This window comes from Nicotiana tabacum, chromosome 16, assembly GCF_000715075.1.
Source record: "Nicotiana tabacum cultivar K326 chromosome 16, ASM71507v2, whole genome shotgun sequence".
Classification (NCBI taxonomy): domain Eukaryota; kingdom Viridiplantae; phylum Streptophyta; class Magnoliopsida; order Solanales; family Solanaceae; genus Nicotiana; species Nicotiana tabacum.
Window position 1 is genome coordinate 26,268,039 of NC_134095.1, and position 12,112 is coordinate 26,280,150.

At 36.2% G+C, this 12,112-nt stretch overlaps 1 protein-coding gene across 1 annotated transcript; it reads right to left on the minus strand.

Annotated features, from left to right (window-relative positions):
* Nucleotides 1-226: 226 nt before the first annotated feature.
* On the minus strand, nucleotides 227-8,248 carry LOC107764060 (inositol-tetrakisphosphate 1-kinase 3). The gene is made up of 10 exons (XM_016582584.2): nucleotides 7,550-8,248; nucleotides 4,288-4,369; nucleotides 4,024-4,056; nucleotides 3,035-3,155; nucleotides 2,742-2,834; nucleotides 2,390-2,497; nucleotides 2,127-2,303; nucleotides 1,125-1,180; nucleotides 887-971; nucleotides 227-774 (listed from the first exon to the last, which is right to left on the minus strand). The coding sequence occupies exons 1-10, from the start codon at nucleotides 7,741-7,743 to the stop codon at nucleotides 701-703; spliced, it is 1,023 nt and encodes a 340-aa protein (XP_016438070.2). The 5' UTR covers nucleotides 7,744-8,248; the 3' UTR covers nucleotides 227-700.
* Between the last annotated feature and the right edge of the window lie 3,864 nt (nucleotides 8,249-12,112).

Consider the following 12,112-nt stretch of genomic DNA (forward strand, 5'->3'; position numbering starts at 1 on the left):
AAGCTCTATAAAGCTTCCAAGCTTTTACATCTTGGATTCAAAGTCTCACCTTTGTGTTTAACACGCTAAACTATGTTGCAAAGCCAAGACGACGATGACAACAAGTAGGGTCTGAAAATGGTAGTGTGTACACAAACCTTATTACCTCGGAATAGAGAGACTGTTTCCGATAGACCCTCGGCTCAAGTAGACGAAATTCATAGCAAGAGAACACGAAAGACCAAACTTTCCCAAGAGTTGGAGTAGAACAGAAAAGTCAAGAATGTACATGTATGTTCCTACTGTAAAAGGCATTTTTACAAGGTGGCACAGCTTTTGACTACCTATCAAAGACCACCCATCCGAGAATGCAGACACAGCAGGGCTTTTCCTACAAAATTCCACCCCAACCAGAAGAAAGAATAGAACTGCTTTATGCCCCCAAAAGAAAAAGAAAAAAAGACAGCGGAAACTAAGCTGGATCCCAAGGTCAACAATTGGATTTGTGTACAACGAGCGAGTTTCCAAAGAACAACCTTCATCCAGCATTCATGCTAGAAGGCTAATGGAACTTCTCTGCACTTCACCACCGCATCTTCTACCAGCTTTTAGGAATTGCACAGTAATCAGTTCTATCCCTCCACGTACTGGCGGGTGGATAAATTCCTTATGACATTTTCACCGGAAATTATAGTTAACCAGAAATGGATTTCTCAATTCCTCATTGTTTCTGCTTCACCAGGCTGAGGAGAAAATCAGTAAATATGTGTTCATATTCTGGCATTTTCCCATAACCTGCCAGCACAATACAAATATGTTGCAGTCATGACTTTCAGGTGAAATTTTCTTGACAATCAACTACTTTTAACTCTAGAGAGTGTAATTCCCCTTAGAAGGCTTTTCTTACCAGGAAAGTAATTAATATCTATGACGTAAAATCGGTCTTTGGTCCCAAGCTCCCTAATTATATCCAAGTTGAAGAGCCGGAGACCCTGCACAAAACATTGCAATAATGTTAGAGTTTTTGCCTTATTGATACAGCGGGAAAAAAAAATGAAGACAAGAATACAGAAACTGTAAAACAAGCACCAAGCATCATTTCCAACACAGTTTATGACGGAAAGAGAAAACAGAAAGTAAAGTACCAGTCTGCGCCGAAGTTCCTTAGCAAGCTTCTCAAGTAATGGTCGTGGAGGAAGCTCTGCAAACGATAAAAAGTGAAAATAATCATGACCACTTTCCATGATTTACTTCAGTTCTCTACAACTACATATCCATAATTAAATGTTATCTCCACAGCACGTATCTTCCCGAGGAAGTATACTATTCACCAAGGTAATATAGCAATCACTGGTCTGATTCACTAACATGAAGTAAATACAGTATGTAACAGTCTAACAGAGCTCTATATCTGTAGCTTCTAAACTTCGGACTTAGAGATTGAGTGCTCTATCTGCTAACGACTTCAAACAGAATTATATACCAGAGCACCATCATGACTATTACCTTCCTTCCTAAACAATCCCTTCTTCCTTGTAATCCTTATAATACAACATCGTCGCAGTGTAATTCATCTAAAGCACTTCTAAGAACTGACAGAGGAAGGTTATTAACCAGCAAATGCTCTCTACATCCCAGTTAGTCAAACCTACTCTAAGTTGCAGGGTTCAACAATAAGATATTAAAAAGCATTAGTGTATTGTGTTAGTTAAATAAGTGTTTAAAACAATAGTCTGAAATGTTGAAGCAAGAGCATTTCCATTTCAAGGAGTAAGGGACAGATTTTCTGATGAATAAATTAGAAAAAAAAGTCTAATTTATTGGGGCGAAGAAAGTGCAAAAAGGTAAAAGCTTGTCACTAGAGGTTCAAAATCATAGTTAAAGGAACTCCTTCCAAATTCAATTCCTGTAACCCCACGATCCCAAAGTTTTTAGCAGCTCATGGTCCTAGAGAATTCTCAACAAGATACGCCTTGAGAATTAGGGATGTCCAGCTCTTCAAATGATTAAATAAAAAAGAAATATAAAAAACAACTTATTTTTCATCTGTTTGGTGTATGCCATAACGGTGCATCTATATATCTAAAGCAACTATGATGTACTCGATGTATCCAGACACAGAGTAGCTGAGGGAAAAGATGGCTCACCCCCGACACAAGGGTCTAAATCTGCTTCATCAGCAGATGCAGCAGCACAAGAAACTCTTGGGAATCGAAAAACCCCAGGGTTTTTTGACAGCTCACGTTTGCTAACATCAGGTAAACTGAATCGTCTAACAACCTTAATTGCTTCCCCAACAATGTATACCTTAAACAGAATTCCTCCTACAAAAGGAAAAAAAATACATAATCAGCAACTAGATGACTCATAAAACAACTGCATATTGAAGATTTTCAACTAATATACGTACCATGGTTGATAAATTCCTGTAGGACAAGTGGGGGTTCAAGCATCTGAAGAGAGAACTTATCATAGGCTAGCGACAACTCATGGGACTTAGCAGCCAAAGGCTTTGCAACTGAGAAGATAAAAGCAGCTCAATTCAGGAAAATTGTGTGAATGGATCACTTTGCCTACATATTGCTCAAGTTTGGAAGACATCTTGTTCAAAGTATTCAAATGCTTGTCCCCAGTAAGTTACACAGCTGCAATTTTGATGCCTACACCTACCTTTACCGAGGTATGAAGCTTATTGAGTTTATAAAGTGGCAACTGCCCAAAGATCAGTTGATTAAAGACGAAGAGGAAAAGAAAATACATACCAAGAGGAAGTCTCAGTCCAGCTTTACTCACTGCATCTGAAATAGATGAAGAATCTTTCTCAATAACCAGTTGCCTTGGAACACCAACTTTACCTATTAAGCAATCAAAAACAAGTTAATCCTTCTTTTTTCTGGTTATATGGCAAACCCACCCTTAAACCCCCTTACACAGCAGCCTGACATTGGCCGTCCCCACTTCTTCAAGCTAAAAAAGAAATCATCAATGGCCACAATTGCATGTAACCTTAGCAGTAATAATTATCAAATGATCATAACAAGACAGGAAAAATTACCGTAGCTGTCCGACAAGTTCAGGTCTGCAACATCTTCAAGCATGTATTGGCGATTGTATACATTCTGTATGGCATCCGGAGGGTCGAGGACTGTGACATCTGGATGTGTTAGCCTATATTCCTTCATATAAAGCAAAGAAAGAGGTAAGGAGGAAAATAATAGTGTTTTCAAATACATTGATTAAACTAGATATAGGCTCTACAGAAGCAAACAGCAGTTAAACCCCAGGATGTAAATAACGTGATCGGAGCACACAGTGCATTCGCCTTTCTAGACTATCACAAAATTAGTACGAGCTAACAGTGGAAATATAGCAGCAACAAACAGTCCAATTGAGTTGTAACTTTCAGTCTAGAATAAATCTACCATTTCACCATAAGACAATAATGACCAAAATAAGTGTAATAAGAGTTAAGACAATTATTCTCACAGCTGCAGTCAACGATCATTCTTCCAAAACAACAGACTTAAAAATTCGTGATCCAGCATGGGCAAGTAACCAACACACCAGTCAGATAAGACAACATCAAACAACAACAACAAAAATGATCCCAAGCAAGTTGGGGAACATCAAAGCAGCACCTAAAAGGAAAAATACCGAAGATTATAAAACATTGATTAGGTTAGTGCTCTCCTCTTAAGCTGATATAAGGATTGGCGATGAGCCCTGGAATAACAGAATCCATTTATGGAAACCAGGAATCCTATCTGCAATCAGCTAATCTGTCCACGAAGGAGACATATTGTCACTGTTCACGATTCATGACCGAGGGAAGAGATAGCAGTCTGCAAGTTATGTCAGATGGAACAAGTTTAAGCAAAAAGAGAGCTCGTCTCACAAACCACTGCCAATGCATGTCTAATCCACGTAATTGCATTATATTGTAGCCTATAATTATTACAGATTTGTCCAAACATGCATGTCAACTGTTTCTTACAGGATTCTGTGAATAACACACACAAAAAGAAAGCTTTCAAATGAACCAACCTCGAGAATACGCCGCCACTTGCTTCCTGACAACTGCAAGAAATACAGAGCACGAGAATGTCAGAAAAGACAGACAGTGACATATTCTAGAACGAAATTCTCAGGGGAGAAGCTATAACGATTAGCTATACAAGCATATACACCCAAGAAAGAAAGATGTTTTGGAAAAGATATTTGATAGTGAATAGAATTAAAACACAAAGCATATACATTCCAACAAGAAGGAGAAATACACTGAGGAATTAGAAAAGGTAGAATACTTGCCTTATGGAGCACAATGTCAAAAGGGCCTTGATCTGAAAGGGGTTTGCTCTGATCAATAGCAACAAATAATATTCCCTTAGACCTGCATAATTTATGAGCAAGGTTAGCCACCAGGTTGCAATTGCTTTTTGAATCTATGTGGACATTAGCGTAAGACTTGAGCAAAAGAAGTTTGTGTAGAAAATTGATTGAAGCAAAATCAGGTAATGGAATGGTGGAAAAGTGAATGGGATCATCATTCATCAGTTTTAAGATTAATTTCAGTTCTGGTTCTCAGAGACATTTGTAATTGTAGTTAAATGACCAACTTTACATTTCAGAAATCGGAATATAATAGGAGTAGTTCAACAGCAGCCATCATACAGCATTCACAATCCAAAGTATGAAAATAACTTGCACAAGACTGCATTAGAGAGCACTATTTGATAATCACATGAACGAATGGCAATTCAATGAGGCGAGACCAGGCTCATTTCTTTGTCTTTTGTTCTTGTCTTCTAATTTTCTAAAAATAGATAAAGAATTTCTTACAGATTATCACACGATTCGTTCCAACCCAAAATGAATTTTTAGCTAAAATGGTTTTTTCGGGAGATAGAGAAAGGACAAAACTTTGAGGGAACCATAGCCTGACAAAGAGTTCGGTCCAACTTGGACGCCCATTTAGGAGGTGCCAAACATACCCCATCATTGATTTGAGATCTTGATAAGGTGAATACCTGTGGGGGCAGAGATAGAGGGACTCTCAGCAAAGATACACTGGCCATATTTTTTTTCCTTTTCTCCTAGGAAAGTGGCACAAATGAACATGCTAGTTTTAGGTTTTCAGACCCCTGTGAATCTGTTCTTCCCCATGTCTCTCTTATCTCTCTACTCTCATTTAGTTCCATCTTTCTGAAGGCAGAATCTTCAAGAAACAACAGAGAGAAGAATGAATGAGCAAATCTACCAGCTGGTCCACCCCGTACTTGGAGAAGGTCACATGCAAATGAAATTTTCTTTGAAGCACTAGGTAATGCAATTCCAGCTTCTCACTAACCATTACGCCAAAAAAGGGTGTCAATTCTGATGTTGCAAGAACTATGGTGCAAAATGTGTTCTACTCACATGCCTAGGATGTCACACACCGTATAGAGGTGGGGTGGATGGAATTGAGGTTAGCATCTGGAATCTTGTGCGACAAGAAAGTGTCTCTGCTACTCAGAGGTAAGTTTTATGGAGCGGTGGTTAGGCCGGCCATGTTGTATGGGACTGAGTGTCGGCCAGTGAAGAACACACATACCCAGAAGATGAAAGTAGCAGAAATGAGGATGTTAAGATGGATGTGCGGGCACACTAGGATGGATAAGATTATGAATGAAGATATTCGGGAGAAGGTGGCGTGGCTTCTATTAATGACAAGATGCAGGAAGCGAGGCTCAGATGGTTTGGGCACCTCCAGAGGAGAAGCTTGGATGGCCCGGTAAGGAGGTGCGAGCGGTTGACGTTGGTGGCAACGATGAGAGGTAGAGGGCGGCCTAAGAAGTATTGGGGAGAGGTGATCAAGCGGGATATGGCGAGACTTCAGATCTCCGAGGACATGGCACTCGATAGGAAGCTATGGAGGTCGAGCATTAAGGCAGTGTTATCAAAGGGGAAAGGCGCAAAAAAGCTCTAAGGTCCGTTAGGGCTTTAAGCGCAAAGCGCAAATAAAGCGTGGGTTTCAATGAAAAAAGGCGCAACAGGAGAAAAAGTAAAAATATGCATGTAGTCCAAGACTAATCATTATAAGCATGAATAGCAATTATATGGACAAAGAAATGAAAAAAAAAATTCTCGATAAAATGAAATATCAATTGTTTAAGGTCGTCTTTTCAAGATTACACTCATTGGCAAGGAAGAGTATGCCTTAGAGCTTTGATCCCACACTAAAGTGCCCACAAAGCGAGGCGAAGCGCTCAACGTATTTTGAGCCTCGCTTCAGGAATTACGCGCGCTTTAAGTGCACCTTTGACAACACCGCATTAAGGTTGTAGATTATGAGGTAGTTGAGCATATTTAGTCTACCAGTGTGAGGCTAGGCTGATAGGATTTAGTCTTAGGCTGCTAGTGGTCAGCTACTCGTCCATTTTCATAGTGTCGGGCCTTATTTACTGGTTATTATTTCTGCTTTCCATCTATTCACTGGTTCTCGTGATGTTATTATTTCTATGGTTTTTTGCTGATAGTACTGATATATTATCTCTTTTCGTCTTCTTGAGCTGAGGGTCTATCGAAAACAGTCTCTCTACCCCACCAGGGTAGGGGTAAGGTCTGCGTACACACTACCCTCCCTAGACCCCACTTGTGGGATTATACTGGGTCATTGTTGTTGTCACATGCCTAGCATCGTCCTCTTTTAGTAGAATTTTGATCCGTACACAATAGTTGACATGAAAATTGGCCGGGCAAAAATCGGAAACAATGGAAACAACGGAAACAGATGAATGAAAATAACATTCAGTTTGAAATAAAGAAGGGAGCAATAGAAGGTAAACAAAAACATGGCAGGTGGGGCAGGCAGTGATGGGAGTAAAGCTTCGACACCCCAAAACCACCTTGCCCGCACCATTGTCATGCCTAGATCAGTAGAGTCTTTGGGGTGCCAGAATTTGAAGAAATACCATTATCAAGAAAAGGAAAAACAGACTGGGAGGTTCAATTCCTCCCTCCCCCGAAAAAAGGGAAGGAGATAATCCCTCTGCTCCTAGAAGAATGGAACTCGGAGTGAAGCATCAGTGGCATCTAATTTCTTTGTATATTTGTACATCAATTCCTTAATTTAAATTACTATAAATCACAAATTTTCACAGTTAAAAAAAAAGTTAACAAGTATTAATAAACAGTAGTCATAGAAAAAGATGTTTAATCTCAAATAGTAGGCATGCTGTATGGGAAAGAGGGAGAATAAATAAAACCTGAACAGCAAAGACACTTACAATCAATTGAAATGTTCACTGTCCACTATGAATAATTATCACAGCATTAGTTAAGGGTCATTTCATAGAAAGCGACCAGTAAATCAATTAGTAATACTTTCAAGAATTTAAAATTCACATATACTATTCACCAAAAATATCTATCTGTCAGAGGTTACAGACCCTCCAGAATGTTCCCCAGCTATGTTGGCCACACAAAGTAAAAATGGAATATTCTTATTCCAATTACATCTACTATTGTTCTAAATTCAAGAAGCTCAAATATCTATGAAAATGAATCAACAAAAGAAAGAAGAAAAGATTACCTAGCAAGACATTCAAGCTTAGGCTGCAAAAAACTCTTAGTTTTCTTGGAGGTAAGAGCATAACCCACCACTACAGTTTTCTTAGACTGTACTAACCCACCACCTACCATTTCTGTTTGATTTTCCTCTGTGTTAATTTCTTCCTCCTCTTCCACTCCCCTCTTGTACCCAACTATTTCACCCTTCATCCTCATTCCCCTTAACCCACAAATCTCACTCTCCTTATTACTACACCAACCAATTCAAGAAAGAAAATTTATCCAAAATAATCAAAAGAGATTTTTAAATCTTTAATACCAGTATCACAAATTGAAAAGCTAGTACTACTAATCTCTAATCCCAGAAACAAAAACAGAAAAAGTTAAGATCTTTGAACACGAAAACCCAAATAGAAAAGAAAAAGAAAAGCTGTGATCTTTTTACGTTTTGTAGCGTGGGTTATCTTAAAAGGATTCTTCAAATGGCGATAAAAGTGTGGGGAAAATGCTTTGTTTTAGTAATGAAAGGAGAGAAAGAAAGAGCAAGAGAAGGGAGTCGGTTATATATAGGAGAGAGAAATAGGGATACACGCGTAGAGATTTGAGAAGTGATAGAAATTGCTTGGGTGGGTGTGTTATTAGCTGTAACAGTAAATACTAGATTGCTCAAACGCAACGCGTGGATGTATTTATAGGGGATATAACGCTTCTATTAACATATAACTTTGACTCATACCTAAAGAATGGGATAAATACCTAGCAAATTTTGCACTTGTTTTTAAATTAAATAAAGTGTAAAATATATAATTCAAAAGTTTTTTGATATTTTTAAGTGGTTTATGGCCATATAGAACTTACTTTGATTGGCTTTGATAGCTCAATTGATGGGCGTGTGGAACTTAGTTTAAGGAGTAATTACTAGGTGCTTAGTTCGGGGGCTTGTTGATAGCTCAATTGTTGTAAATTGTCGTAAAAATTGCATGGGGTAGTCACTTTTTAAAATGATATTTATTTTTTATCCAACATTTTTAATGTTGAGCAAAAGTAATCACTAGTCTATTAAAATTAATATAAAAAGACGGTAGTGTCCTTACTCCTACTCCTCCGACTAAGTTCAGGACTAAGTTCAGGACTAGATGTCCTTAATTTATGAGCTTGTAAGTCTAAGTTAAGGACTACCTGTCCTTAGTTTTTGAGCTTGTAACTCTAAGTTTAGGATTACGTGTCCTTAATTTTTGAACTTGTAACTCTAAGTTCAGGGCTACATGTCCTTAATTTCTGTGCTTGTAACTCTAAGTTAAGGACTATCTGTCTTTAATTTTTGAACTTCCAACTCTAACTTTAGGACCAAGTGTCCTTAATTTTTATAGGTTTCAGTAGAGAGCGTAGGTTTCAACAAATTATAGCAGAAGGGTATTTTCGTCCGGGCAGGTAAAAGTTTATTAAAGTAGTGGCAAAAGATTAAAGACATTTTAAACAGTGGCTTAAAAGTAAATACATGTCTTATTACTGGCTAACTGTGCACTTCCCCTTAAATTGTCGATATAGGGTCTTGTTGATGGGCCGATGATTAGGTGTACGAATAAAAGTTTTACATTAATGGCGAAAAAGAAAAAGAAGTTACATAAAAAGTGCAATAATAATATTCTTAAATGTAAGGCCTTTTAAAAAAAAATCATATAATTTGGCTTAAACAAATAATATCATATTAGTATGTTTGGGTTGGCCTATCTTAGCTGTATGTTTGGGTTGGTCTATCTCAACATTTGCCAAGTACAACAATAATAACGATTCAGTAAAATCTCATAAAGTGATGTCTAAGAAGGTTAGTGTATATATCGTCCTTACCCCTATTCAATTGGACAGAGATGCTGTTTCCGATAGTGTGTTAATATTTTTTCTTCTTTTTACTGCATTATAAAACAGTTGGTAGTTCCGCGGTAATGTATGATTTACATATATTGTTACAGTATGCCATGACGTTCACCTAATTGATTGAGGTTTCTACAGTTAATTAATAATAAATCTATAAGCATAAGGTTTACTGTTTCTAATGTTATTTTGTGATTATCAATTATGTCGGAAGCTTACCCTTTAATCTACATCCTATAATGGATGCTCTTGAAAGGAAAGAAAAGTGTGGGACTATGGGGGTGTTTGGTAGAACGGAATCCATGGAAAATGTTTTCCAAGAAAATGTTTTGTTGGAAAACAAGTAGTAATTTTATTCGTTTTTTGGTCTCAAGAGTATTCATCAATAATTTAGATATAATAAACATGAAGCCATAAATTTTCAAACCAACAACCTTCCGAATCCACAAATTTCATAAACTTTCGAACCGATAAACTTTCGAAATCGCGAAATTTCGAACCCGTAAACTTCCAAACACATAAACCTCCAAACTCATAACTTTGGAACTTGTAAAATTTTGAACCTTTAAACCGATAAATAAATAAAAACTAAAACTGAAAATATATTTAAAAAATATTTTTTTCGGGAGGGGGGAGGGGCAGAAAAATGAAAAAAGCAGAAATTTGAAATTACAAAAAAAAAAAAAAAATTGTGCAGGCCGGGGGAGTGGGTGGTGCAGAAAAACGAAAAAATAAAAATTTAAAATTGCAAAAAAAAAAGGTTATTGTGGGTGGGGGGGTGAGGTGGGGTGGAGGGGTAGTAGGGTGGGTGGTAGCAGAAAAATTGAAATTTGAAAGAAAAAAAGCCGTTTTTGGAGAGAGAGGGTGGGTGGGGTGGTGAGGGCGAGGAAGGTTGAGAATGAGTTTTGGAAAATATTTTCCCTTCTCTTGCTAAGGAAAATATTTTCCTCCAATTGAAGGAAAATGAGTTCATAAGAAAAATATTTTCCAAAACATTTAAACCAACCAAACATGAAAAAATTAGAAAACATTTTTTGGAAAATATTTTCCTTCATACCAAATACACCCTATATCACACTCGTTTATATCAAATTACTCCTATTAGCTTGCCCTTTAATTAATCTACATAAAACGAAATTACTTATTATCAATTGGTTATATAGTAAATTTAACAATTTATGTATGTTATGCATTTCTAAATTGGTAAAATTCTATTAGGAATTTGATTGAGGTGTGAATCACGAGTTATGATCATGCTAAATACGCAATTATTATGCGTATGTAATAGAAATTACTTTACTATTATATAATGGATGGGATCCACATGGTCTTCATGTGTTGGACCTTATCTTGAATAGTTGGACATCATTTTTCTGATATATGTTTATCTAACATCACACTACGCATTTAATATATATATTTCATTTAATTAATATCTTATTTAATCACAACAAAATCAAGATTTGTTTACCATACGTACCAAGTTGGCAACGTGCATATCCTACTCTGAAGTTTCTTCCTTTTTTCTTCATGCTTTTTCTCTATGTGGAAGATTCTAATTGCTTGAGTGGATCCTATATGTCAGCTTAGCATAAACAACTATATATAAAAATTAATTTTTAATTTCTTCCAAATAACAACAAAAATAAACTACGGTTCTCTTACTTTCGCACCAATTGTTAATACTCTAGATAAAATTCAGAATTATATCTAATGTCGTATGACTAGCTTCATTGCAGTATATGCAATCTCTAGTTATTCAAAAATAAGGAATTGACCAAAAAATTTGTATAAAAACTCACACTTTTATGCTAGCTCTATGTTCCAACTCTATGAATTTGGCCACCAACTGTAATTTGCTAGGTTTTTTGTGAATTCTACATTAAGTCTAATGACTATGTTAATGATAAAAATTGTATAATGAAAAGGAATCATAATTCACAAATCACAAGTGACAAGACTAAAGTTTAAACTCAAAACAGATCTGATAGGATAATTTTTGAATTTTGTACGGGGCCAAACACCGTTTTCGTGGCATTGGTATCGAGACACAAAGACACGACGAGGACTGAACTCTTTGTTTCACGATAACTATGGTAGGGGTGTACAATGAAAATCGACGAATTGTACCAATTTGATAATTCGAGTCAAATAGAAGAAAAAAACCCGATTATAATTTTGGTTTGATTTGGTTTGGTGTTGGAAAAAAAAATCCGGCCATAATTGGTTAGGTTTGGTTTTAACTAAAGAAAGTCAACCGAAACCAATCAACCCGACATTACATATATAAAAACGTTAGATATATTTAATATATAAATATACTTATTGTGATGTAATTTATAAATATTTCTTAAAAAATTTCATAATTTTATCTTTTAGGGTTGGACTTAGAACTTTTGAATGTTCAAATAAGTTTTATAGTCATTAATATTAGTAAATTATATAATGCTAACAAAAGCCCAAGCCAAAATCAAACCAATAATAATGCTAACAAAAGACATTCAATTCAATACTACGAACGAGAATATATTGAATATCTATTTTTTGTTTTGTAATAATTTAGATAAAAATGCATAACCTATTTTTAATTTTTCTTTACCGTTTAATCACGTAATTAATACTCCCTTATTAGTCTACTTATCTTAGCATGATTTAGTACTTTTAGATTATTTTTATTTTTGTTATGGCTTTTTAATTAGCAATATTTATATTA

Bases quoted from the DNA above. Each gene is read 5' to 3' on its own strand.
- LOC107764060 (XM_016582584.2), bottom strand. From the start codon at position 7,743: ATGAGGATGAAGGGTGAAATAGTTGGGTACAAGAGGGGAGTGGAAGAG. The intron at 1,181-2,126 runs GTGAGCCATCTT...TATCGTTTGCAG, and splicing joins TTTAGACCCTTGTGTCGGGG to AGCTTCCTCCACGACCATTA. The intron at 972-1,124 runs GTACTTTACTTT...TGTTTTGTGCAG, and splicing joins AGGAACTTCGGCGCAGACTG to GGTCTCCGGCTCTTCAACTT.